This window comes from Ursus arctos, unplaced genomic scaffold (assembly GCF_023065955.2).
Source record: "Ursus arctos isolate Adak ecotype North America unplaced genomic scaffold, UrsArc2.0 scaffold_28, whole genome shotgun sequence".
NCBI lineage: Eukaryota > Metazoa > Chordata > Mammalia > Carnivora > Ursidae > Ursus > Ursus arctos.
In genome coordinates this window covers 8,009,964-8,035,947 of record NW_026622963.1, presented here as the reverse complement: position 1 = coordinate 8,035,947, position 25,984 = coordinate 8,009,964, and the positions used below count along the sequence as shown (strand labels likewise).

Here is a 25,984-nt window from a genome sequence, read left to right as displayed (position 1 = left end):
AAGGCAAATACCATATGATTTCACTCATGTGTGGAATTTAAAAAACAAAACAAAAAAGGAAAACCAAAGAAAAAAAAAAGAGAGAAAGATAAACGAAGAAGCAGACTCTTAACTACAGAGAGCAAACTTGATGGTTCCAGAAAGGAGGTGGGTAGAGGATTAGGTAAAATAGGTAAAGGGGATTAAAGAGTACACTTATCATGATGAGCACTGAGTAATGTATAGAACTGTTGAACCACTATATTGTATATCTAAAACTAATATAACACTGTATGTTAACTGTACTGAAATACTGAAATTAAAATAAACCTAACAAAAAAATTTTTTAAAAAGTACATGTGAGAGGGCGCCTGGAAGGCTCAGTTAAGCATCTGCCTTCAGCTCAGGTCATGATCCCAGGGTTCTGGGACTGAGTCCCACATCAGGCTCTCTGGTCAGCAGAGAGTCTGCTTCTCTCTGTCACTCCCCCCCCCAAATAAGTAAATAAAATCTTAAAAAAAAATACGTGTGAGGCCTTTAGCAGTCAAGAAACACCTGGGCATTCCTGAAAAATCCATTCTCAGCACGCAGCATTCCTTCCCATCCACTGTAATCCCATAATTTAGAAAAACAAATGCCCCCACTCCCAAATATCCTAGGGTTCTGAAGGCATTTTAATTGAGCAAATAACCTTAAAAGACACAGCAGCAAGAATCTGAAGGTCCATTCTCAGACTGGATGAACTTTTTCCTTAGCTTATGGCTGCATGCACATACTTATCACAACTCTATTGTGGTTCTTCAACTTTTATCATAATATAGTAATTTGGAAAACCAATTTCATCTATGTGGTTTATGTCACACTATAGAAATGAGTAGTTCTGGTGGTGCTAATCCTTTTTTTTTTTTTTTTTAAAGAGATGGAGAGGGGCAGGGGCAGAGGGAGGAGAGAGAGAGAATCCTAAGCAGGCTCCACGCCCAACGCCCAGCTCCATCTCACAACCCGGAAATCATGACCTGAGCCAAAATCGAAGAGTACGACACTTAACCAACTGAGTCGCCCAGGCGCCCCCATACTAATCCCTTCTTAAAACAATTGTAGGCAGCCCTCTCTCAATCAGGAAGCATGGGGTAGCCAGAGCACTGGCAGCCTCCCTAGGAAGTCAGTCAGACCTAGAGAGACTACTTTTTAAATCTCTCTTCAAAGATTGGTTAGCATACACTGGAACTGTCAAGCTTTGACACACAAGTGAGCTAGGGGAAAGGTGTCTAATCTTTGACACTTCATTTTAATAAAAATTAAATTGATTAAATTCATTCACTAAATGACTAAACTATACAATCAGAATAAGAAATATTCTACAATTGTAGGACATTGAACAGTCTATATGTGTGACTCATTTTTATACATTACATTTTCCTCAAAAGTATAGTCGAATGAGAATGCAAGGAAGTGGAACACAAGAGGCCCTGGCTAGCTGGGTAGCTACACATGCACAAACACACATGCACAAACACACACAAACACACACACACACCTTCAAAAAAAATAAAAGAATGTGGACCTGTTCCAATAGGAGAAAATGGAGAAAGTGAATATTCAGGGGGAAAGCATCATATCCTTCCAGTTCTTCTTATTACCAGAAAAAGATGGGTAGGAGATGAGCTTTTACCCAGACCACTGTTTCAGTTTTCACAGGCTTTTGCAGATCTAAATATTCCAAAGTGATTATTAAAAGAGATGTCATAGAATACACAGTGCTTTTTTTTGTTCCTAAATTAATAGAACAACTTTGTAGACAGGGAGAAAAAAAAAATCAGCCTCAGAAATTCATAAAATAATCCTAACAAGATATTTAGGGTCTCAAGAGGAGGATAAACATCAAGTTAGAAGGGTGGAGGTTCTACTTTTAAGAGAAAAGTATTAAAAATGAAGATATTAATAACAGTGATTGCCTCTGTGGGTGTAAACCAGGTAGTGAAGATATTAAGGTAGGAGATTCTTTACTTTATCTTTAGTACTTTTTGAATTTTAAGCCAAGAAAATACATGTATAGTCAAACAATATATTTTTTTTAAATCCTAAAGAAAGTCTTATCAACTATCTTAGAATACCGAGGTTGTTTAAAATTTTTTTTTAGGGGCACCTGAGTGGCTCAGTTGGTTAGGTGTCTGCCTTCGGCTCAGGTCATGATCCCAGAGTCCCAGGACAGGATGGAGCCCCATGTCATGGAGCCCCACATCAGGCTCCCTGCTCAGCAGGGAGTCTGTTTCTCCCTGTGACCCTCCCCCTTCTCGAGCGCTCGCTCACGCGCTCTCTCTCTCAAATAAATAAAATCTTTAAAAGAATTTTTTTTTTAAATCAAAGGTTATGGAGTTGAGTTCAGTCACATTGACCTCAGCTTGCAACTTACTTCTGTATTTTGTGCTGGTTACACAGAATGAAGAAAATCCTGATTATAATTATAAAGATAAGTCTGCATTGCAATTTCAGGATATTTTTCACTTAATCTGACCCAGGAGCTTAAAAAAGGGAGTAGAAAACATTTTATTCAGGGCTAACTAGTTAACACTGTCTAGCAACTGCCTTTATTTTTATATATGCAGAGTCAGAATAAATGTATAGAACACGATTAATTATATGGTAACATTAAGATGAAAAGATGAACTTGTTACTACAAAACCTTCCAATGTCTACAATGAGGGTATGAATAAACACATCTGTCTTTGCCTTCTCTGGCATTTATTTAACTGAACAGGGTACATGTGCTGCTGTAGTATTCCACCTTATGTAACTTTCTTGAGCAGACACGCACAACTCTGAATCCAAAATACCAGTGCATAGTAATATTCCTAATCAACAATCCATAAGAAGTAAAGCAGAAGCTTTATTCTGGATTCTACACACAAAAAAATGTTAGTCTGGATATAGTTTAATGCACTGGTAGTCTCTGATATGCTATCAGGAGGAAGGGTAAGAACCAGGTAGCTTCAAATAAAAAAAAGCTACAGAGAGACTATTAACATATGGAGAAAATGGAAATCACAGCTGTTCAAATATGAAATGCACTCACTTCTAGAAGTGGCTGTGAGTGTTTAAGTCACTGTAAGAACAGGGTGAGGGACCACTTAACAGGGAGCTAGTGCTTAGTAAGTGGTTGGCCACAACAACCTTTAAGATCCCTTTTCATCCTTGTCAATCTGACTCTGTGTGAATCAAAAACAGTGTTGACTCTGGTATGAGACAAAGATTAGGTAAATTTACTGCCATCCTTAATTCTTTTTGTTTGTTCGTTTTAAGTAGGCTCCACGGATGGAGCCCAATGCAGGGCTTGAACTCAGACCCTGAGATCAAGACCTGAGCTGAGAACAAGAGTAGGGATGCCTAACCAACCGAGCCACCCAGGCACCCCCATTATTCTTTAGCTATTGTTCATTTGTTATACTTTTATTCCTAAGGATGACTACAAAATCTTTGTGAATTTTACAGTCTTACTTTCACCCTTTAGGCTTTATAGTAGGGTAGAATGCAACATTATAAATCAATCTTCAGACACTGCCATATATTCCAAGGACCCAGCTACTAACTATAGTAATGCAATACACATTGAGATGATTACAACAAAAAACAGATAAAACATTTAGGTCCAGTGAAATGAAATTATTACATTTAAAAAGTCAGTTAAGGGGCACCTGGCTGGCTCAGCTGGAAGAGCGTACAACTCTTGATCTCAGGTTGTGGGCCTGAACCACACACTGGGTATAGAGATTACTAAAATAAATAAACTTTAAAAAAGTCAGTTAAACCGGTGAATAAAATTATATACACACTTTCCTTTCCACATTAAATAACAATCTGAGGCCCACTCAAGTTTTCACTTCCTAAGAACTGAAGTGATGAACAGTAGGTTGAAAGACAGACATTTCCTTACATGCGTTTAAATAGCTTCAGTAATAAGCTCCTCTGAGAACTTCACAAAAGAACTATCTTATTATTGAGCAAAATGAGTCAAGTCAGTTATTCTCCCTTTAAACATATCAAGCACTTGCTATCTTGTGCATCTGTAACAATTTCACAATGTTATTCTTCCAAATGTTTGGCTTTGCAGACCACTGGTCTCAGTTTGTAATTTCATACGTAAATCATGAATGCATTTTGCATAGTATAAATGCATTCTGTAACGTAGGTCAAGTAGCAGAATTATTTGATGTTAGGGGCACCTGGGTGGCACAGCGGTTAAGCGTCTGCCTTCGGCTCAGGGCGTGATCCCGGCGTTATGGGTTCGAGCCCCACACGAGGCTCTTCCGCTACGAGCCTGCTTCTTCCTCTCCCACTCCCCCTGCTTGTGTTCCCTCTCTCGCTGGCTGTCTCTATATCTGTTGAATAAATAAATAAAATCTTTAAAAAAAAAAAAAGAATTATTTGATGTTAAACCTGTGTTTTTAAATGCTTACACTGGACTACAAAATAGTAAATGTTGTAACAGCAATTATGGCTTGATATTTTGAGGATGGTACATATGTAAGTTGTAAAGTTTAAATGGGGCATGTAGTAGACTTCTGACTCTATTCCATTCTTTATTATTTATTTGAATTCACAGGCCCTAGCAATGAAGTCACAAGTCAGAGCCCATCGGACTCAGTCTGTACAAGTCAGTCTCCTGGAGCACAGAGCTGGATGGAGAAAAGTATAGTGATCTAGAGAGACAAACAGAAAATACACAGCACACAAGACAATAACATTCACATGTTTTACATTTATACATTTTTTTTTAAGATTTATTTATTTATTTATTTGACAGAGACAGCCAGCGAGAGAGGGAACACAAGCAAGGGGAGTGGGAGAGGAAGAAGGAGGCTCCTAGCCGAGGAGCCTGATGTGGGGCTCGATCCTGGAACGCCAGGATCACACCCTGAGCCGAAGGCAGACGCTTAACGACTGTGCCACCCAGGCGCCCCTACATTTATACATGTTTTATATTTAATCATATAAAATATTGAGTTTCAACCCCAGCTATAAAAACCTTGGCAAGTTATTCAATTCCTCTAAACTTCCTTACCCATAAGACAGCAAAAATATCATCTACTTCAGAGAACAGTTGTGATGACTAACATTCTCTTAAATAACTGGTTAGGAACAAAAAATGGAAAGCATATTGGAGAATGAGAAGAGTTAAGTCAGTGAAGTCAAGAGGAATGTGAACTGACCAAAAAAAAAAAAGGAATAGTACCAAGACTAATTTTTATCAATAATAAAATCAATAAGAAAATTCATTCATATTTAATTTTGACTATTCAGTCAATGTTTGTTTAACAGCTATGTTCCAGGAACTGTGCTGGTCAATGGGAATGCCAAAATTAATACAATGATCCTACCCTCAAGGACTGCAGAATCTATTTAGTAGAAGAATAAACAATAGAGATAAGAGATTTTTAAATAAAAATATGTACAAAATTTTGAGACCCACTCACAGGTAAGCATTCAAAGAAGAAATGATGTTTAAAGTGGGTCTTAAAAGTATGAAAGAGTTTATCAGGGGAAAGCATCAAAAGCAAAGGAAAAGACTTATAGAAAGGCAAAAAGAAAAAACTTCACATCATTACTTTGCTATGCCAGGGTGAGTATGAAGAAATGGCAGATAAGGCGCACAGGGAAACCAAGAGTTATGAAAAGCCTAATCTATCATGCTGAGGAATCTTTCACTGTAATACGTGTCCTCTTGTAACCTAGTCAATGCAACCCCTCGGCTTAAGAAGGTTTCTCATAGGGGCGCCTGGGTGGCACAGTGGTTAAGAGTCTGCCTTCGGCCCAGGGCGTAATCCCGGCGTTATGGGATCGAGCCCCACATCAGGCTCCTCCACTAGGAGCCTGCTTCTTCCTCTCCCACTCCCCCTGCTTGTGTTCCCTCTCTCGCTGGCTGTCTCTAGCTCTGCCAAATAAATAAATAAAATCTTTAAAAAAAAAAAAGGTTTCTCATAAGCATGATTTCCTATCCCAGTTCCACGCCATTGCTTATCATAAATGAAAAAGATCTGGTATGCTTTCTCAGACTATAAACTAAGGCCAAGTATGAACATTTTTGACATTGTCATAAACTGAAAAGGATGACCACCCTGTTAAAAAAAAAAAAAAAAAGGAAATATGAAGCATTTCCTGAGAAATCTGTGGTGACCATAATACTGTCACAAAGCCCCACTTTCTATCACTATCACCCTTTTCATGTTCTTTGGGTTTTTCTATTTTGCCAGAGAGAGGCTTCTAATAACTTCTAATAGTTATAACAAGACTCTATTTGTCCACACAGAAGTCACTACTCTGCTTCTCTCCTAAAAACCAACAAATCTCTTTGGAAGGAAGGGCTTTCCTTATCCAAGCAGCAAAAGTGGGTTGACACAAACACAGTGAAACACAGCAGGGTTTACCAGTATAAAAATAATACTTCAAAAGACAAACTGGTAAGTTGTGGGATTTCTGAGTAATGGCAATATACTAAGAACCTCAACTTTGAAAACCAGGCCAGGGCAAGTCCAGAAACAGAAGATCATTGAGATCAGGCTACAGATGGATAAAAGTGAACATGAAGGGTCCTGAGTTATTGCCTTTATAATCAAGTACTTACGTACATGTCTGCCCTTCCTAGATTAGGAGCCCTGGAAAGAAATGTTCTCCGCTCATCTTTATACACCTATTGTAAAGCACATGTACTGAGGGGAGGCATATAGATGTAAAAGGTAAGTACTGATTTGGCACATTACGGTGACAGGGAGATGTATAATAGTCTTAGAAATAGTAAAATCTAAGAGGAACAAGTTCAAGATGGACAGTGGCATTAGAGCAGATGGAAAGGAGGTTTGGTCTTTTAGCTTCCTATCTTGAAAGCATCCACACCAATTACCTTTTTCCACTTGCACTTGAATTTGATAACTGGGTAAGAACTTCAGAAATCATCAAATCCAAATCTTTTCTTATGTAAGGGAAGATTCAGACCAGAGCCTGATTTAGTCTAAGGTCACACAATAATATAGATAGGAGGACTAGACTCTAGTCCTAGACTATAAGGTACAAGAATTTTACAAAATGTGAATTAAATAGACAAAATTATCATGTACTTAAAAGGGTCCTGGGATGGAGGCCCACATCAGGCTCCCTGCTCAGCAGGGAGTCTGCTGCTCCCTCTCCTCCTGGCTTGCACCCTCTGTTGCTATCTCTCTCTCTTTCCAAATAAATAAATAAAATAAAACAAATAAAAAAGAGTTTTAGAAATACTTGTCTCACATATTGAAGAAGTTTTTAGATATGGATTTTGGTAAATCTACTGTATTACACCAAAGGAGGCTGGCTGCTCTATACCCAGGTTTGGAGAGCTTTCAAGTTCACTTTTTATTACTCATTAAAGGTAGCAACAACAACAAAAAAAGTAGCATCAATTTTTTTAAATCTCATAATCCCAGAACTAAAATCTAGCCTTAGAGCCGTATTCCTATATTTTACCCTTCCTTTCCACATGGTATCTGTGGTAACTAGCCTCCAAGATGCCCTGAATGATCCTTTCCTCCTGGCATTTTAGACCCCTCCTACAGTGGGTTCCAAGGCTAGGTTATAGAAGACATCACAGCATCTGTCTTGCTTTCTTTGATTACTTGTTCTGGAGGAGGGAGGACACTAAAATAGCCCTATGGAGAGACCCATGTACCAACAGTCACTGAGGGAGCCGTCCCGAAAGCACTTCAGCACAAACCAAGCCTGCAGCCTCAGCTGACAAGATAATTACAACCTCATTAGAGACCCTGAGCCACTCAAAACTATGAGATAATAAATGTTTGTTGTTTTAAGCCACTAAGTGTTGGGGTAATTTGTTATGCAGCAATAGATAACTAATATAAGTGATTCATCTAAAATCAGAGTCACTAGCTACAATGAAAAATCATTTTAGTACTATAAAGTTTCTGTACACAAATACAAAGAAAACAGTACAAGAATTTGGCTCAAATAGTCCAACTAAAATCTGAAAATAGTATAGCAGAAAGAGCTTAAAAGGTGGGGCACCTGGGTGGTGCAGTGGGTAGGGTGACTGACTCTTGGTTTCTGCTCAGGTCATGATCTCAGAGCCCTGAGAATCCTGCTTGGGATTCTCTCTCTCTCTCTCTCTCTCTCTCTCTCTTCCTCTGCCCCTCCCACCTGTGCTTGCTTGCACTCTCTCTCTCAAATAAATAAATAAAATCTCAAGAAAGAATAAAAAAGAAAAAGCTTAAAAGTCAAGGAGACCCAGTTTCAAGGACCCCCACCAGTCTCTGACAGAGAAATCCATTTCTCAGCTTCTCTAACTTCAAATTACTCATCTGTATAATGGAAATAATGCTATTTCCCTGGGATTTATAACAAATTAATACATGTGAAAACACCTAACGCATTCCACAAATGTCAGCTATTACCACTTTTGTCTATGTGAATCTCCCCTTACATAAAAATTAGTGAGTCAGGTCTTTTATCCCCTCCATACTGTTATTTTCACACATCTCAGACAGATTCCTTACTCCAATCTTCAAAATGTCATACTTCCTGAAAAAAAAAATTGTGTATATATATAAAATGAAAAAAATAAAAAGAAAATGTCACACTTTCTGGCTGGAATCCAAGTTCAAAAGTGCATTCTACATGGGAGAATATATTTGCAAATGACACTACAGATAAAGGACTGGTATCCAAGATCTACAAAAAACTTCTCAAACTCAATACACAAGAAACAAACAAATCAAAAAATGGGCAGAAGATATGAACAGACACTTTTCCAATGAAGACATACAAATGGCTAACAGACACATGAAAAAATGTTCAAAATCATTAGCCATCAGGGAAATTCAAATCAAAACCACACTGAGATACCACCTTACACCAGTTAGAATGGCAAAAATAAACACGGCAAGAAACAACAATTGTTGTTGGAGAGGATGTGGAGAAAGGGGATCCCTCCTACACTGTTGGTGGGAATGCAAGTTGGTACAGCCACTCTGGAAAACAGTGTGGAGGTCCCTTAAAAAGTTAAAAATTGAGCTACCCTATGATCCAGCCATTGCACTACTGGGTATTTACCCCAAAGATACAGACGTAGTGAAGAGAAGGGCCATATGCACCCCAATGTTCATAGCAGCAATGTCCACAATAGCTAAACCGTGGAAGGAGCCGAGATGCCCTTCAACAGATGACTGGATTAAGAAGTTGTGGTCCAGGGGCGCCTGGGTGGCACAGCGGTTAAGCGTCTGCCTTCAGCTCAGGGCGTGATCCTGGCGATCCGGGATCGAGCCCCACATCAGGCTCTTCCACTGTGAGCCTGCTTCTTCCTCTCCCACTCCCCCTGCTTGTGTTCCCTCTCTCGCTGGCTGTCTCTATCTCTGTCGAATAAATAAATAAATAAAATCTTTAAAAAAAAAAAAAAAGAAGTTGTGGTCCATATATACAATGGAATATTACTCAGCTATCAGAAAGAACGAATTCTCAACATTTGCTGCAACATGGACGGCACTGGAGGAGATAATGCTAAGTGAAATAAGTCAAGCAGAGAAAGACAACTATCATATGATTTCTCTCATCTATGGAACATAAGAACTAGGATGATCGGTAGGGGAAGAAAGGGATAAAGAAAGGGGGGATAATCCGAAGGGGGAATGAAACATGAGAGACTATGGACTATGAGAAACAAACTGAGGGCCTCAGAGGGGAGGGGGGTGGGGGAACAGGATAGACCAGTGATGGGTAGTAAGGACGGCACGTATTGCATGGTGCACTGGGTGTTATACGCAACTAATGAATCATTGAGCTTTACATCGGAAACCGGGGATGTACTGTATGGTGACTAACATAATACGATAAAAAATCATTAAATAAAAAAAGTGTATTCTACAGTCCACAAAGTAGTTGCTTGCTCCCATGGAATGCAGGCTTCCAAAATCCTCAAGACAAATCTCATAGACTAAGAATATATTCACTGAGTTTTTAAATATTTATTGTTCCCTTTCCAGGTAGGACAGAATAGCCAAGAGGTAAACCAGCACTCCCACCCAGAACTTGAAAAGCCAGATAATGTCCAGATATCATCTGTCTGAAGGCAATAGAGAGCTAAAGGAACTAGCGATTTTATAAATCTGGTGGCTTTTACCTGGGAGCACTTATAAATTGTGGAAACAAGCACAATAGTGGTTCCCCCTAAGATGTTCACATCCTAATACCTGTAATCTATGAATGTTAAGTTACGGGTGAGAGGAAATTAATTAATGTTGCAGATGGGAACTAAAACTGGTCATCAGCTGACCCTGAAATAAAGAGATTATTCTAGGTTATCCAGGTTAACCCAGTATAATCAAAAAGTCACATTCAAAGTGAAGAAAGTACAGGGAGCCTGATTGGCTCAGTTGGTAGAGCTTGCGGACTCTTGACCTCAGGGTCATGAGTTCAAGCCCCATGTTGGGAGTAGAGCTTACTTAAAAATAAATAAAAATTTTAAAATAAAATAAAGTGAAAGAAACGCATGTGAGATTTTTAAAGTAGAAGAAGGGGACAAAAGTATAAGAGTCAAAGAGAGATTTAAAGATGCTATGCTGCTGGCTTTGAAGATCCAGTAAGGGGTCACAAGCTAAGGAATGCAGGTAGCCTCCAGAAGTGAAAAAGTGGGTGAGATAGCCCAGTGAAATTCACTTTGGACTTCTAACTTTCAGAACTGTAAAATAATGCATTTGTGTTTTAAGTCACTAGGTTTGTGGGAACTTATTACAGCCAAAAAGGGAAACTAACGCTGAGAACTTGAGGGATATCTCAAAAAATGGAGGAATGGTTGGTCTTTTCCTCAGGACATCTGCTGAATCCCTGGACTAAAAACGGGGCCAAGACTAAAAACCTAAAGGTAAAGTCTCTGAAATCAGAGTGGTGCTTCCAGCAGTCTTGGCTGGGAGTCAATGATTGAAGTCTGAGATCCCTAGGGAAGGGACTGCTGAGAATACAGCAGGTTCTTAGTTGGAGATTCTCAAGGGCCAGAGGCAGATCAGAGACAGACTGACACTAAACAGGGCTAAGAACTCAGCCTGACTGGATAAGATCATCATTCACCACTTTAACCACCAAACAGAAGGAAAAATGAAAATCCTCTCTGGAGAAATCTATCGTCATCCAGAATCTCTAAAATACTTTATACCCAACATATGGCATGCAATCAAAAGTATGTCAAATGATGGAAACACATGACTGAAAACTAGGAGGGGGAAAAATATATGAAGAGACTAACAGTTACTGGAGTTTGGTGACAAACCTTGTTAGAATAAATGATCATTATGCTGGAGAAAACAGACGAAAAAGTAGTCACCAGAAAATTAGCACTTACAAAAAAGAATCAAATGGAAACTCTAGAATTAAAAAATACAATATTGGCAATTAAGAACTAATTAGGTGTTTAATAGCAGATCAGACAAAGGAAAAGACAGATTTAGAGACCCAGAAGATAAATCAACAGAAATCATCCAAACTGAAGCAGAGAAAAGAGAATGTAAGATACACAAAAGAGCACTGAACACATCTGGCACATAACAAAAAGCTCTAATATATGTGTAACTGGAGTCTCAGAAGGAAAGGCGATGAAGGCAGAGCTGAGAATTTCCAGAATTGATAAAAAGACATCATCCCCCCAGATTCAAAAGGATCTGAAAACCCAAAAGGAGATAAACACAAAGAAAACCACTAGACATAAAGTAAAAAAAAAAATCTCACAAACACTCAGATTAAAGACTTCATTAAGTTTCCTCCCACCACAAACAACAGAAGCCAGAAAACAGCAGACTCTTTAAGGTACTGAAAGAAAGTAACTACAACCTAAAATTATATACTTAGCAAAATATTCTTCAAAAATGGAACTGAAATAAAAGTACATAAGAAATATTTACTAAGTACCCAATATGGGCCAGGTAGTGTTCTGGGCGCTGGGACTGCGGCAATGAATAAAACAAGTCCTGCTCTCACACAGCTTCCATTCTAACGTAAGAAATCAAAACATAAACAAACTAACAAATGGAATATGTTGAGTGGTATACCTACTGGCTCCTCCTTGAAAAAATTAAGCCTCTCATCCCACTTCCAACATCTTTCCCCTACTAGTCATATTTTACGATTCACACTTCCTAGATTTTAAGAACAGGGGCTAATATTCTGTTAATACCCCCCAGGGCATCTAACATAGCTTATAAAAAAAAGTTTCTGATTAATCAGTAATACTTAATATGTAATTTATAAACCATTGCTAATTTATAATAAATTCAAATAGTGTGGTTAGTTCTATCTCCTGTTTGCAAGCCTAAATGAAGTTTTCTTAACGATCCGGAAATATTTCAGAAGATCAGAGCAGCAATTCTCAACCTGTTTGGTCTCAAAAACTACTTTCACCTTCAATATTATTAAGGACACCAAAGAGTTTTGTTTATGTGAGTTGTAACTATCAATATTTATCATGTTAGCTAGTAAAACAGAATTTTTAAAATATTAACTCATTAACAGTAATAGATCCCATTGTAGATTAATACAAAAAACACTTTAATGAAAATTATATGTTCTGACACAAAAAAGATGGTGAGAAGAATGCACTATTTCACATGTTTCAAAGTCTCTTTATTAGCTAAATAGAAAATAGCTGGATTCTCATATCTGCTTCCGCATTCAGTCTCTTGGATGTGTTTTTGTTTGTTTGTTTGCTTTTTTTTTTTGAGAGAGAGAGCACGAGCGGGAGGGGCAGAGGGAGAGAGAGAGAATCCCAAGCAGACTCTGTCCTGAGCACTGAGCCCAAGGCAGGGCCAGACCTCAAGGTCCCAACCTGAGCCGAAACCCAACAGTCAACTGACTGCACCACCCAGGTGCACCTCTTGGCTATGTTGTTTTATTTGAAGAATAAAGGAAATGTGCCTTCATAAAAATAAGTAGTTTGAAAAAAGAGGAGCACTAGGGGCTCCCAGCTGGTTTAGTGGATTGAACCTACAACTTTGATTTCGCGGTTTTAAGTTTGAGCCCCACAGTGGGTATAGAGATTACTTTAAAAAATAATTTTTTTTAAGAAGAGGAGTACTTTCATTGGCTTTTCAGTTAACTATGGATATTCTTTTTGATATTACACCAAAATTCAAAAAGTGGTTGTTTCTTAAAGGCTGTTTTCAAGGAAGAATTTTAAACCATGTCAAAGAACTTTTCATATTCTTATATTAAAATCTAGTGGTCTATCTTGTACTGTGACTGGATCACTTACCAATGCATGATTGTGAAGTACCATAATTGGTCAATGGAAAATTGATCATCTGGAAAATACAGGTTCATTAAGTTAAAATGATCTTCCAAATATTGTTATGTTTTCTTACACAATATTTCATCAGAAGTTTTTAAGTATTAGGATGCAGTCAGTCTCACAGTGGCAAACAGAAGTTTTCCAAAATTCTAATTTTCACTTAAAAACTTAAAAAAAGTTATCATTGGCAATATACTGTAAGCAGTTTTCCTAGAAATAACAGGTGTATTTCATTCATTTGGAGACATTCACCATATGTTTGCCATTTGCCTAAAAAAACCAGTTAAGTCATTCTTTCAAGAAAAAATGGTGTTCCATCAAACAAGCAGCTTCTTCCGCTCACAAATCAAACTGCACGAATGTTTATCTTCAAGACAACCACCATAACTTTGGTATGCCCAAGTGCTTCATGCATATCTCCACCTAAGCCTATTTTGCCACCTACGCTATGAAAAAGATGTGTATTTAAGGGATAAGATATAATAAAACTAGTAACTTTTACTACTTCATCCAGAACAAGTGAAAATGGTATTTTTTTCACCGTGTGTAGAGGTGAAGCATACAATGACTGCTTGTATGGTTGAGTGCCACTGATCTGATTTGTGCTAGGATTCCCATGGTTTTACCTACCCACTGCTTTCTGCACCATCAGTACAAAGGTCAGCACATTAAAAAAGGCAAAAGTCTTAGCATTATCATACAACAGTTTTGCTTTCATGGACCATTCTTTGAGAACTACAGCATTCGTGACTCCATTGTTTTTAAATCACTGTCAGTTCATATAAAGTGCCAGGGAACTACATGCAAACAATAAACTTCAGAAGTGTCAGTATATATTCAGAGAGCTTAAAAAGCTTGTCCTCTTGGAATTTAAACACTTTTCTTCTTGCTTCTTACACTATCACTGGGCATTACCTACAAATCATAGAATAACTTATTAGCACCAGAAGAAAATCATACCTGGCTCCCTTTGGTTTATGATAAAGGAAACTGAGGAAGCAAACATTCACTAGGCAAGGACAAACTTCAAGTATTTACTGAGTTCCTACTATGGCAAAGGCTGTTAGTGTGCTACATGCTATGGATGCAGAAGATTCAGCTCTCATTCTCAAAACCCTCATATCCAGCTAACTGGAGAGACCTGGGTACTGGGATGGCTATATTACAACCTCATGCAGGCTATGCCAACATCCACATGAAGTGCCACGCAAACAAAGATAAGGAAGCACTAGAAAGGTAGAGAAGAGGGACCTGGCAAGAGATATGGTAATATCTAAGCAGGGTGTGAATAGGAGTACATCATGCAGTCGAGGGGAGAAGAGGGAGGACCATGAGCAAATCTAAGAAAACACAAATGTGTTTTATATATTAGGAAATTATAACCCCAACACAGAGCATTAAAAAGAAAGAAATTCTAAGTGGTGCAGTTGGGGGAGAAAGGAGAATCAGGAACAGCAGCAGCTGACACTCAAATCAGCTGACAACAAGATGAGGAAGCCATGAATGCCATATAAAGGAATCTGGACTAGACTTATAATAGTAAGGGGTGGAGGGAGGGGTGAACAATGAAGTTTTTTTTTAGCAGGAAAATGACTACAACATTTGTATTTGGTAGTATGACATAGACTGGACCCTGGAGACAATGAGGCAAATAAAAAGAGGCCCTAGATTAGGATTAGTTAGTAAAAAGAACAGGAATAACAAATTTTACAGGTAACTTGATCAGGGCTAACTGGATATGGGAAATGCGGCGCGGTGGGGGGGGGACGGAATTAAGGGTGACTCTCAAATTCCAAGAACAGTTAACTTGTAAATTAGTCAAAGAAAGAAGAGCCTTGAGGACAGAATGTAGTAAATTTGGGTTTCAAATGGGTTTCAGAGAAATACCTGTTCAAAATGTCACACTTTACAGGTTTTTACATGTAAATACTTGCTAAGAATCAGAAAATACTTCCTAGTCTCTAGCTTATACTTAATCCCTTAAAAAAATGTACAATTGTGATTAAGAGAAAGGATATATTACCAAGTAATTGGAATCTGTTAACATTTGAATTAGAAGTATGACAGTTTCAAAGGAGATTGCAAAGTAAGCCTGGGGAGAAGTGTCTGGGATTATAGCTATTCTTAGCTTTGTCTAAACAAATGTCTTAGTAATAAGGAAATGTTACCTAATACTTCATTATCTTCTGTACTTTTTGCCAAAATGTATTAAGTGTCAGGTCACTTCTGACACTTCCTTTAAATGGAACGTAGCAAAAATGAAAACTGCTATTGAATGATGTTTACATTAAGAAAAAAATTACATGGAAAAACTTCCAGTACAGTATTTGGCATTTCTCATTCAAATCCTCACAACCTTTTGACCTTAATACTAGCATTCTCACTTTTAAAAATGAAAAAAAGTAGAGCTCTGAAAAGTTAATCTGACAGAGCAGCTGCTATTTCAGTAAGAACTTCTTAAACTGCCTTCTGAGATACAAACTACCTATCAGTTTAACTCAAATACCAACTGGGCATCTACTATTCACCAAGATACATCAAGAAATGAGACATTATTCAAGATAAAGTCAGATGACCTCCAATCACTGATTAAATGAAAATTTAGTAATAAAGCAAAGATTCAGATTCCTACATATGACTGTACAACTCTAATGACTATAAAATGTGCTATTCTTTTAGAACGAAAACTCAACAATGGCCCACATTTTAATTCACTTGGGCAGTTTTGTTTTGCTCTGTTTTAAATATATTAGGTTTTTTTAAGCACTGGGGGAAAATAAGGCAAAAAACTGCCACTACCATCTCCATAGGCCCCAAAAGATACAGCCGTCCCAGGTTAGAAGCCTCTGCTTATAGATCATTCTCACACAAGTGATCATCGAATGTCAGCCCAAATAAATTCTCATTCTTATACTTATCCCATCATTTAATAGGAATAATTAAGCTATTTAACAAAGCTACACAGTAATAGTAAGATGACATACAAAGGATGACCTGTATATTGCTGAGGTCCTAGCCAAGTTATGGTCTGTGATACTATGCCTATTAAAAGAAAGTGGCTAACAGAAAATAGAAAAGCAGGCAATGTACATTTTTTCAAAAATATAGGCTCACTGTTGTAGGAAGAAAGAAGAGGGTCTGATTAACTTTAGGGAGAAAAGCTTCCAAAACAGAAAGTATGTTAAAAAACAAAATCAACTTTACCCAAAGGGTGACCCTAGGAACAATGGATGAAAGTTACAATAGCAGCAGATTTTAATTACATTAAAAAAAAAAATCAAGAGGGGCGCCTGGGTGGCACAGCGGTTAAGCGGCTGCCTTCGGCTCAGGGCGTGATCCCGGCGTTCTGGGATCGAGCCCCACATCAGGCTCCTCCGCTAGGAGCCTGCTTCTTCCTCTCCCACTCCCCCTGCTTGTGTTCCCTCTCTCGCTGGCTATCTCTAGCTCTGTCAAATAAATAAATAAAATCTTTTTTAAAAAAAAGAAATTATTAAAAAAAAAATCAAGAGTTAAATCTGAAATGATCTACATCACAAAATAGCTCACTGTCATTTATTTGTAGTTAAGCAGAGATTGGAATGTTACTGAGAGGATTCTTAGAGACAACGACCAAGAACAAGGGCTCTCAACCCTGGGTGTGCATTAAAATAATCCAGGGAAAATTTCTGTTTAATGACAATGCCTGGTCCAAACTGCCAGAGACCCACTGCTTAGTCTGGGGTGGGGCCTAAGTGCCTACGTTTAAAAAAAAAACTCAGGGAAAGAAATCTGAATAAGACCACATCAATATCAATATACTGACTGTGACAGCTTTCCAAGATGGTATCATTGTAGAAAAATCAGCAAAGGCTATGTGGGATCGCTATGCTATGCATTATTTCTTGCAACCCCAATTAAAAATGTGAAAAAATCCCCAGGTGATTGCATGATGTAGCTAAAGTTAAAAAAAAAATTAGTGGACTGAAGAATCTCAAATTCCTGCCAATTCTAAAAGACTGCAACTATTCTTTTAATCTTAGCCATTGAAAATTAGGAATGCTTATCATTTAAAGTTATAACACTCTGCAAAGCCAAATACAAATAATTTATAGTTAATTCATAATTAAAAATCCAAACTACGCCTCTCATTTGTATATAAATTAAATGGATAGATAAGCATTATACAATGGTTGTCATTCACCTCTTGACGAAGCCAAATGATATATATGTGATGGTAGAGCCTCTAAGATGGCCCCAAGGATCCCTTCATCTCTTAGTCTTCACACTTGTGTAACCTCTGCCTCTTGAGTATGTGGATACAGTTAATCACTTATAACAAGTAGAATAGGACAAAGCGAAGGGATGTCAATTGAGATGAAATTATAAAAAGACTGGCTTCTATCTTGGGGGCTCTCAGATTCCTCATTCTGAGGGAAAGAAACTGTGTTATAAGCCATTTTCTGGAGAAGCCCACATGGCAAGGAACTTGTGTCTCTGGCCAACAGCAGCCAGTGAAAATCTGAGGCCTGACAATAGCCAAATGACTGAGCTTCGAAGGGGATCCTCCCCTCCTCAAGTTTTGAGAACTGCAATTTAGCTGATACCTTGGCTGCAGTCTTAACAGGGTTAACAAGAGACTCTGACCCAGAGGTACCTAGCTCAGCTGTAGCCAGAATCATGATCCATGGAAACTGTAAGATAGTGTTATGTTTAAGCCACTAAGTTTTGGAAATGCAGGGTTAAAGGTAACTAATACAGCTATCACAGGTCAAAACCCAAAATAAAGGAATCTAATCTGATAGTTTCTGCCTACCTTTCTTCAGAGTATCAAACCTCCCAGCTTCTGCAACACTATCACCCACAATTTATAAACTCTCTTCTACTTTAGCGGACCTCACCATTATCCAGATACCTTCCTTGTTCTCACTTTATTCAATTTCTTAAAATGGCTTTCTATCCCTCTTTCCTATCTCTCCAAATCCTAGCCATCTTCCAGATAACACCCACAGATTTCTCTTCCATGAATACATTACTATCCACTCAGCATTTGAAACGACTTTCTGACCTAATAGCTTTGAGTGTCTAAATTCAAAGAGATCATCAACTCCTTGAGAATGTCTTCTCATGTTCTCTTCACTATTTAGTACAGTACTGAGCAGGGGCATTTACAGTATCCAAAACCTTGTACTTTGTCCAACATATTAAATAAAGAAACTCAAATATTTTTGTTTAAAAAAAAAAAGAAGGAAGGAAGGAAGTGGAAAAAGAAGTGGAAGGAAAACCAAGTGCTCCAACCTAGAATGTAAGATGCCACTTAGCTTGGTTTGCATATTTGAAATAACTGAGTAAAGTTATTTCTGCTGGACAAATCTTCTCCAACTCTATTAGCCCAGCAAGTGCTATCCAAGCTCTTGAAACTTTCCTTTTATTAGTTTCATTAAACAACCTGCCTTCCACCATTAGCCCACTTCTGTTGTATCACCAGTGATAACACATGGAGAAACACTGTTAAATTTCAACTAGGGCAGTGGTTCTCAAACTTTAGCTTGCATCAGCATCACCTGGAATGCTCATTTAAACAGACTACTGGACCCCACCCCCAGAGTTTGATTCACAGGACTATACCATAAGCGATTTAACCAAAATTAATATAATTTAAAACTTATAGCTCAAGTTAAGTTCAAGGAGATCAGGTGGAAAGAGACAGAAGTTCAAGAGAAATAAACCATACCGAACACTTTTAACAACTTCAAGATACACACTCTTCCCCCCTTCCTGTCTCTCTTCCACCCCCTACTCAAATAAGTTAACCAATTTAAGTTCATCTTGATTTGCATACTTGAATTCATTTCTTGGAAACAATGAGCATCTCCAATTTACTAAGGTTTTAAAAGGATGTTAGATAAACAAACATCAATGTAAAAAAAAAAAAAAAGGCCAATCTAGTAGTTCAACTCTCTTAACTACTTCCCAAATTAAAAAAAAAAAAAAAAAAAAAAAAAACTGAAGGCTCTGAGATGTAAACAAAACTTGCCAATTGGAGGAAAAGCCAGGGCTAGAACTGACTCCTAAGCCAATATGCTGGCATATACTGCCTCTCAATTTATGCTTGAAACCTCACCTTAGAAGTTCTTTAAGTCTTTCAACTAAATAAACAGGTGAAATGAAATTAGAAACTTCAACAGCCACCAGATTATTTCCCCTGTAAGGATGAGATATCTGTTGTCTTTAAAACAGGTTATTTAGCATAATAAATCTTACAGTAGCATGACACCCACCCACATGACCACTCACACCCATCAGCTCACGCTCCTCTTCTTCCGCACATCCTTTAAAAGTGGTATTCCCGGGGCACCTGGGTGGCTCAGTAGGTTAAGCGTTTGCCTTCAGCTCAGGTCATGATCTTGGGGTCCTGGATCGAGCCGCATCAGGCTTTCTGCTCAGCGGGGAGCCTGCTTCTCCCTCTCCCTCTGCAGCTCCCCCTGCTTGTGCTCGCTCTTTCTCTCTCAAATAAATAAATAAAATCTTAAAAAATAAAATAAATAAAAGTGGTATTCCTAAGGGTTACTGCCCTTCTCACTCTACTCATTCTCCCTGAGTCAAAATCATGACAGTAGATGAACTATGACTATTCCAGTGGTTGAGAACTATCATTGGAGTGGCTAAAAATATATAAATGTTCAGGCTCCAACTCAGACTTTACCAATGAACAACAATCCCTGGGAATGAAGCCCAAGGACCTCTATGTTCCCCACCTTTATATGCTCCTTAGGCAAGAACCATGCCCTCTAATCTACTTAACACAGTGACTGGCATACATACACAAGCACAACTAACATTAGCTGAATAACGTGGAAACACAAAATAGCAAGTTTAAACGTCCCTCAATTGCAGAGTTGTGTGGTGTTTAATAAATTACCAAGCTGCTAAAGCAATTCCATTAGAAAGCCACTGTTTAATATTACTAGTTAAGTAAATACAGTTGGGTGAGTTAAGGGCTTTAAGCACTTCTCTAACATTGGTATAGGTTAAAGAAAACCCCTGATTTTTTCTTGAAAGTTCACAAGATAATCTAGGTAGCCACAAGGATTTAAATATAACAAAGCCAAATTAAACAAACTATAACAAGAGAGTTACAGAAAGCTAGAAAACCAAGAGTCTTCTAAAACAAAAAGTGTTAACTCATTTGAAAGCTAAAACTAATCTGCAGATATCTACAAGTAACAATATTAATCTACTGTTGCCCAGAACTACTCTCCCCAAAGTAGTAATCAATTCCCAAGGAAAAATTAACCTGGCAATCTTTTCACATATCAATCTTTTTCTCCTGCAAATTTATTTTCAAATTCACTAGTAACATACTTGATTTCACACTGGAAAGTAACCCTGGGGAGCATGGGATTTAAATGTTTTAGAATTAAGAGTAAGTTCTCTAATGTGAAGTAAAACAAGGATTTTTAACTTGATAAACTTAAAATTTATTGCCACATTAAACATTAATTTTTTAAACTGAAAAACCTAGACAACTGATCTTTAAAACCTCAATGAATATAAAGAGGTCTTATAAATCAATAAAAGATGAAAATCCCAAAAAGGGTGCAAAATGAGCAAAAGCAAAGGGCAATTTACAAAAGAAATACCAATCTCCAAGAAACATGTTAATAAAAGTTCTATTTCATCCTTTTTTTAAGAAGCAAATTTTTAAAATGATGATTATTTTATCCTAATCAAGCACTGACTGGTGGGGGAAAACTAACACAACCTTTCTGAAAGCAATGTGGTAGGCAGTACGGATCAAATGCCTTGAAAATAAGCACATCATTTGACTCAGCAATTCAATTTATCCTAAGAAAATAAAACATTCAAAGATTTATCTATGAGGATATTCCCAACAAAGTTAAAAGCCAGAAACTAGAAAATAAAAAGGAAGGCCAATAAAAATGGACTGATTAAACAAATTAGTTTAGATTTATAATCATGTAAACACTGGAAATGGAAAGAGGTATTAACAAGACAAAGTTGAGATGCCTTCTGTTTTTGTAACCTGCTTTTATCTACTGAAAACAGAGAGAGAATCTATAGTATGACTCTGTTGTTATTAAAATGTTATGTATAGCTCACCCAGAGGTCTGGAAAGATAACTACAATTCAAATTTTGTGTCTCTCTCTTGGTGTAGATCTCATCTTTTTTTTTTCCCCTTGCCTGGTCAGTTTTTTCTTAGAGTATGCATGTATCACCAATTTAACTTTTTAAGTTCAAATCTACTAACATAAAAAAAACCATACCATGACCAAAGCCTAGTTTAGGTCCAGGAAGCACACGATTTGGAGAAAAGACGACCTGGGATAAATCCTATTCTTTGATTTACTGGTAGTTCGAAACAGAAACTTAACAAGGAATAATATTTATATATTCAGGAATTCCATTTAAGAGCATCCTTAACATGAAGTCAACTAGGAAAAGACAGTTTTCAAAAATCAGGCATGGACACACCTAAAAAAAAAAAAAAAAACCCTGGTATTTTGTGGTCCTTATTAGCTCAGTTCATCTGCGTTTATTCTTTCTCCCCTAAACTAAGAAAGAAAGAATGATGTCATATGTATTAGCTACATCTCTGTTCCAGAAGTGACATAAAGAACTTGTAAGATTGGCCTCAGTGCTTAAGACACACCTAAGATCTGAGAAAGGTGGATGAGATCTACTACATGAAAACAAAGAAGTTAAATAATAAATAGTCATTATCCATGAGTTTTTAAAAACCTAATTAACATATCAATAAACTAGGTAAGTTTGAAAACATCCGATTTTATATACTGTAGTGGTAAACAAAGAGAATTCAAGGTTTTACTCTAAACTCTTAATAAAGTTTCCTCAAAAAAGGAAAAAAGTCTCAACTTTGTGGCCTAAGAACTGTCTTATTTTTAGAATCAGAAAAAAGGGCAATAAAACTTATCTTCCTTTTACATCCCTTCAATTTCCTCCTTACACTGCAGTATCCCTATGAAAGTTTGAGACATCCACTGTTTAGTAGTACCACTATATATCACAGTTATTTTTTTTTACTATTATTCAAAACAGGGTCTCCAAAGGAGCCAAAATAGATGGCTCAATTGGAAGTGTTCCTTACTAGACAATACTGTAAAAATCTGTTAATCATGCAAACTGAACAAGTAGGCAGTGACATACTACTGCCAATTTGCCAGTATTAGCCAATTAATTTCAAGGGGGGGAAAAAGTAATGACTAACATGCAAGAAGGCAATAGTAACTTGCTCCTGTATATCGTTTACTCACATGTAACTACTGTTTTCTAAAAGTTGCACTGAATCAAGACTCCATTTTTATTCTTCAATCGTATCCCTGACCCCTCATCATAACTGTTTTTTTCCCCAAATGTAAACTTTGGACTTCCTAAAGCTCAAAAATGCAAAATCTGGCCCACGAGGTTAAATAAGTTGTGGTTATTAACTTAAGCCAAGCCTAACTCACCAAGAAATAAAATTTATCAGAGAAAAGAGTCCAGAAGCAGAAAGCCCCTACTTTCTCACTCACAATAGAGTCTTGTCTAATATTAGACAGTAACACTGCGTTTTGTTGTTTTAGCTGCAAGGCTGGGTATGCAATCTGCAGTAACTATTCCAACAGCTTCAAGTAAGTCATACACTACCAATGAAAAAGTAGCATTAGGTCCCAAACAGCAAAGACAAAAAAGACAAGAGCAGAAGCCTCACCATCGGAAAAGGCGGCCCATCAGCACCTCTTCCGAGAAACAGTTCCCTTCCCCCACCGTTAAGTAGGCACTTAAGACTGCCAAGAAGATCCATTTCTTTATTAACTGGTGCCCACTTGGGGCAACCGTACACCAAACTGCTCTTAGGCCTACTCCAACCTCTTCCAAAAGTGCTCAACCGAGACTGAAGGCCGGGGTAACCCTCTCAGGGGCCGCGTTCTTCCTGCTCTTCTCCACCCCACCTCCGTCCCGCCCCGCCCCTGTAGGCGCTCCTCGGGCCAGAGGAAGGACACCGGGCCCAGGGACGGGCAGGAATTGCCCGCAAGAGAAGTCTTAGGCGGCCGGAGGCCTCCGCCATAGCAGGACCTGGAAAGCACCGCCCCCAGCGCACCTCCCCACACCCGGCTAACCGGCGAATGTCTGCTTTCGACACCCTCTATCCCCAGCAGAGGCAGCGGAGGAGACAGGGCCGGGAGGCACCCGGCTGGGCTGCGCACCAGGCCCGGGCCTGCCCCTCGGGCAGCCGAATCTGCTCCCCGGTCCGGCCAGGTCAACCCAGCGCGGCGGCCACCCTCACCTGGATGACCTCGTTGACCTCCCGGATACATTCCACCATGTGTTGCAGAATCTGCTCGGCCGTGAGCACCTCGTAGCGATAATCCTCCTCCTGCTCGTGCCCTGGCCCGCCGCCGCCGCCGCCGCCGCCACCGCCACCGCCGGGCCCCAGAGCGCTGCCGCCACCGCCGCCCGTCTCCCCGCACAGCAGTCCGTCCCGCTCCCCGCCGACGCCCAGCCCGGGCTCCACCAGCTCCACCTCGCCCAGATCCAGGTTATCATCGTCCGGCTCATCGTCGTCCTCGTCTTCCTCCTCCTCGGCGCCGCTGTCCTCTTCGCTGCACTCTTCGTCCTCGTCGAACTCGTAGTTGTAGCCCTCGTCCGAGTCCATGGCGCGACACGCGAGGGCCCGGCGGACGCTGGCCCTGAGGCGGGGAGAGGGCGGGGACGCCGAGGCCCCGGCTCTCGCTCCGGCTCCGGCTGATGTCCGGACGCAGGCCTGGCTCCGGCCCCGCGGGCCGCGGCTCCTCCCCGGGCGCGGCGGTTGGCGGTTGGCGGCTGGCGGCGGCGGGGAGGGCGCGGAGGAGGGAGGGAGGGAGCGAGGGGGCCGCTTGCCGCCCGCCTCAGTCAGACGCGGCTCCGCTCCGGCCTCCGAGAGAAAACAGTCCCCAGCGCCACCTCCACGGCCGCCGCTACCGCTACTGAGCCAACAAAGGGGCGTGCGTCACCGCGTCGCGCTGCGTCGTCGCGTCACTCCTCCTGGCGTCACTGCGCCCCGCCCCGCCGCCCCTGCGTGGAGAGCGGGGAGACCCCACGGCCCGGCCTGTCCCCGGGAGCGCGGCACCGCGGGAATCGCCTTTTCGGTTCCGGCTGCGGTCTCTCGGGGGACCGACACCAGTGAATCCTGTTCCTGAGAAGGGTGCGGCCTCCTGGTCACCGAGAGAAGGGCCCCTGGACCCGGTGGTGGTTTTTAACGCAGGCCATAGGGATGCAGCGCCCTCACTGAATCCAGCGAAGGTGGCCTTTCCACCGGGCGGTAGAGGCACTTCCCGCCCGCCCTGGAGTAATTCGGGGAAGTCCTTGGCTGTTGAGCTAAAATTCCTGTTGCCCGAGCTACTAAATGGAAATCCGTTTCATGCGGAACCTGTGAACTGGGTGACAGGTGAACCTCGTTTTAAGTAGTTCTGCTTCTGTACATCGGTACAGACGTGCCGTGGTTTTTAAGTCGCTGATAGTGACGTCATTTTAGAGAAGCGTTTCCTGAACTCAGCTCAGCAGCAACGTACCTATTGAGGGCCCTAAACAGTGTAAACAGTCATGGCTTTCCTTAATGGAGCATCGTGTAAGGGCTCTGCGTACATTCTCTCATCTTCACGGAGCCACAGTACCCATTGTGTTTCTGAGGCTCAAAGGAGAAGGGACTTGACCAAGACCACAGAACACGCCCTGTTTCAGCGGCTGGATGACCTAAAACATCAATTATAAAAAATGCTTTATAATGCATAATATGGATTAGGTACTACAGAGTATATAAAATGCATTGTAATATAACCCAAGACAAGCAGTAATAGAAATCTCTACAAGGACCAAATATAGCAGAGAGACACTGTTTGTCTCTTAACTAGAAATGTACTGTGTGAGCTGCATGTTGATTGATGGCTAGGAGTTCAACAGAGAAGGTAGGGAAGATGACCTAGCCTGAGAGAATAACAGAAGCAAAAGCACAGTATGTGTAAAGTGTTTTCGTTTCAGCAGCTTGTAGTGCCAGGAGGGTAAATGGGAAAATATTAGGCAATTTAGGGGCCAGGACAGTAAGAGTATTGTATGCCAATCTAAGAGTGGACTTTAATCTTTGTAAGTAAGTCAGGAGAACCAAAGAAGTGTCCTGAAGGGGGAAGAGGCCTAAGAAAGCACCCTTTTGGGATACCCTGAAGGATTGGCCAGATTAGACATTTTTAAAAATCTGAATCCCTAATTTACTGACAAATCTTACTGTTAAAACGACAGATTCCCTTTGGAAATTGCTTTTTTTAATGGAAAAATGCCTTTATAATGTAAATAAGCTTCTACCAGTTTGTCAATTTTGTAAATGCTTAAATAATCAGATTTCCTAAAATAATCAGAATTTATCATTTAAAGCTTTTAACATCAATGCTGGTAGGTTTTGGTCCTTTGATTCTGTTTCTACATAGCAGTTCTAGGTTATTGTCACAGCTGGGGTAAGGTGAGGACACTAGCAACCCTTCTCTCTACCCCACCCCCATTGTACATATTTGGGGGGAAATTCAGTAACACTTGTGAGTACACTCAAGTCCTTTGCCCCATTTTTCTTTTCATCCTAGCCCTACCTTGAATAAATCCTACCATCCTTATTGTCCCCTTTGGTACTAGAGCAGCTGACCACTACTGGAGGTATTTGCATAATCATGTGCATT

At 39.7% G+C, this 25,984-nt stretch overlaps 1 protein-coding gene across 2 annotated transcripts in view; it reads right to left on the bottom strand.

Moving 5' to 3' along the window:
* Positions 1 to 24,249, bottom strand: part of ARIH1 (ariadne RBR E3 ubiquitin protein ligase 1) — a 118,096-nt gene extending 93,847 nt beyond the window's left edge. The window contains exon 1 of one of the 2 annotated variants that reach the window (XM_026478459.4): positions 23,572 to 24,249. In XM_026478459.4, the coding sequence (XP_026334244.1) occupies positions 23,572 to 23,940 (369 nt within the window). In that variant the 5' untranslated portion in view covers positions 23,941 to 24,249. The remainder of the gene's footprint in view (positions 1 to 23,571) is intronic. The other variant, XM_026478458.4, reaches the window with a different exon arrangement.
* Between the last annotated feature and the right edge of the window lie 1,735 nt (positions 24,250 to 25,984).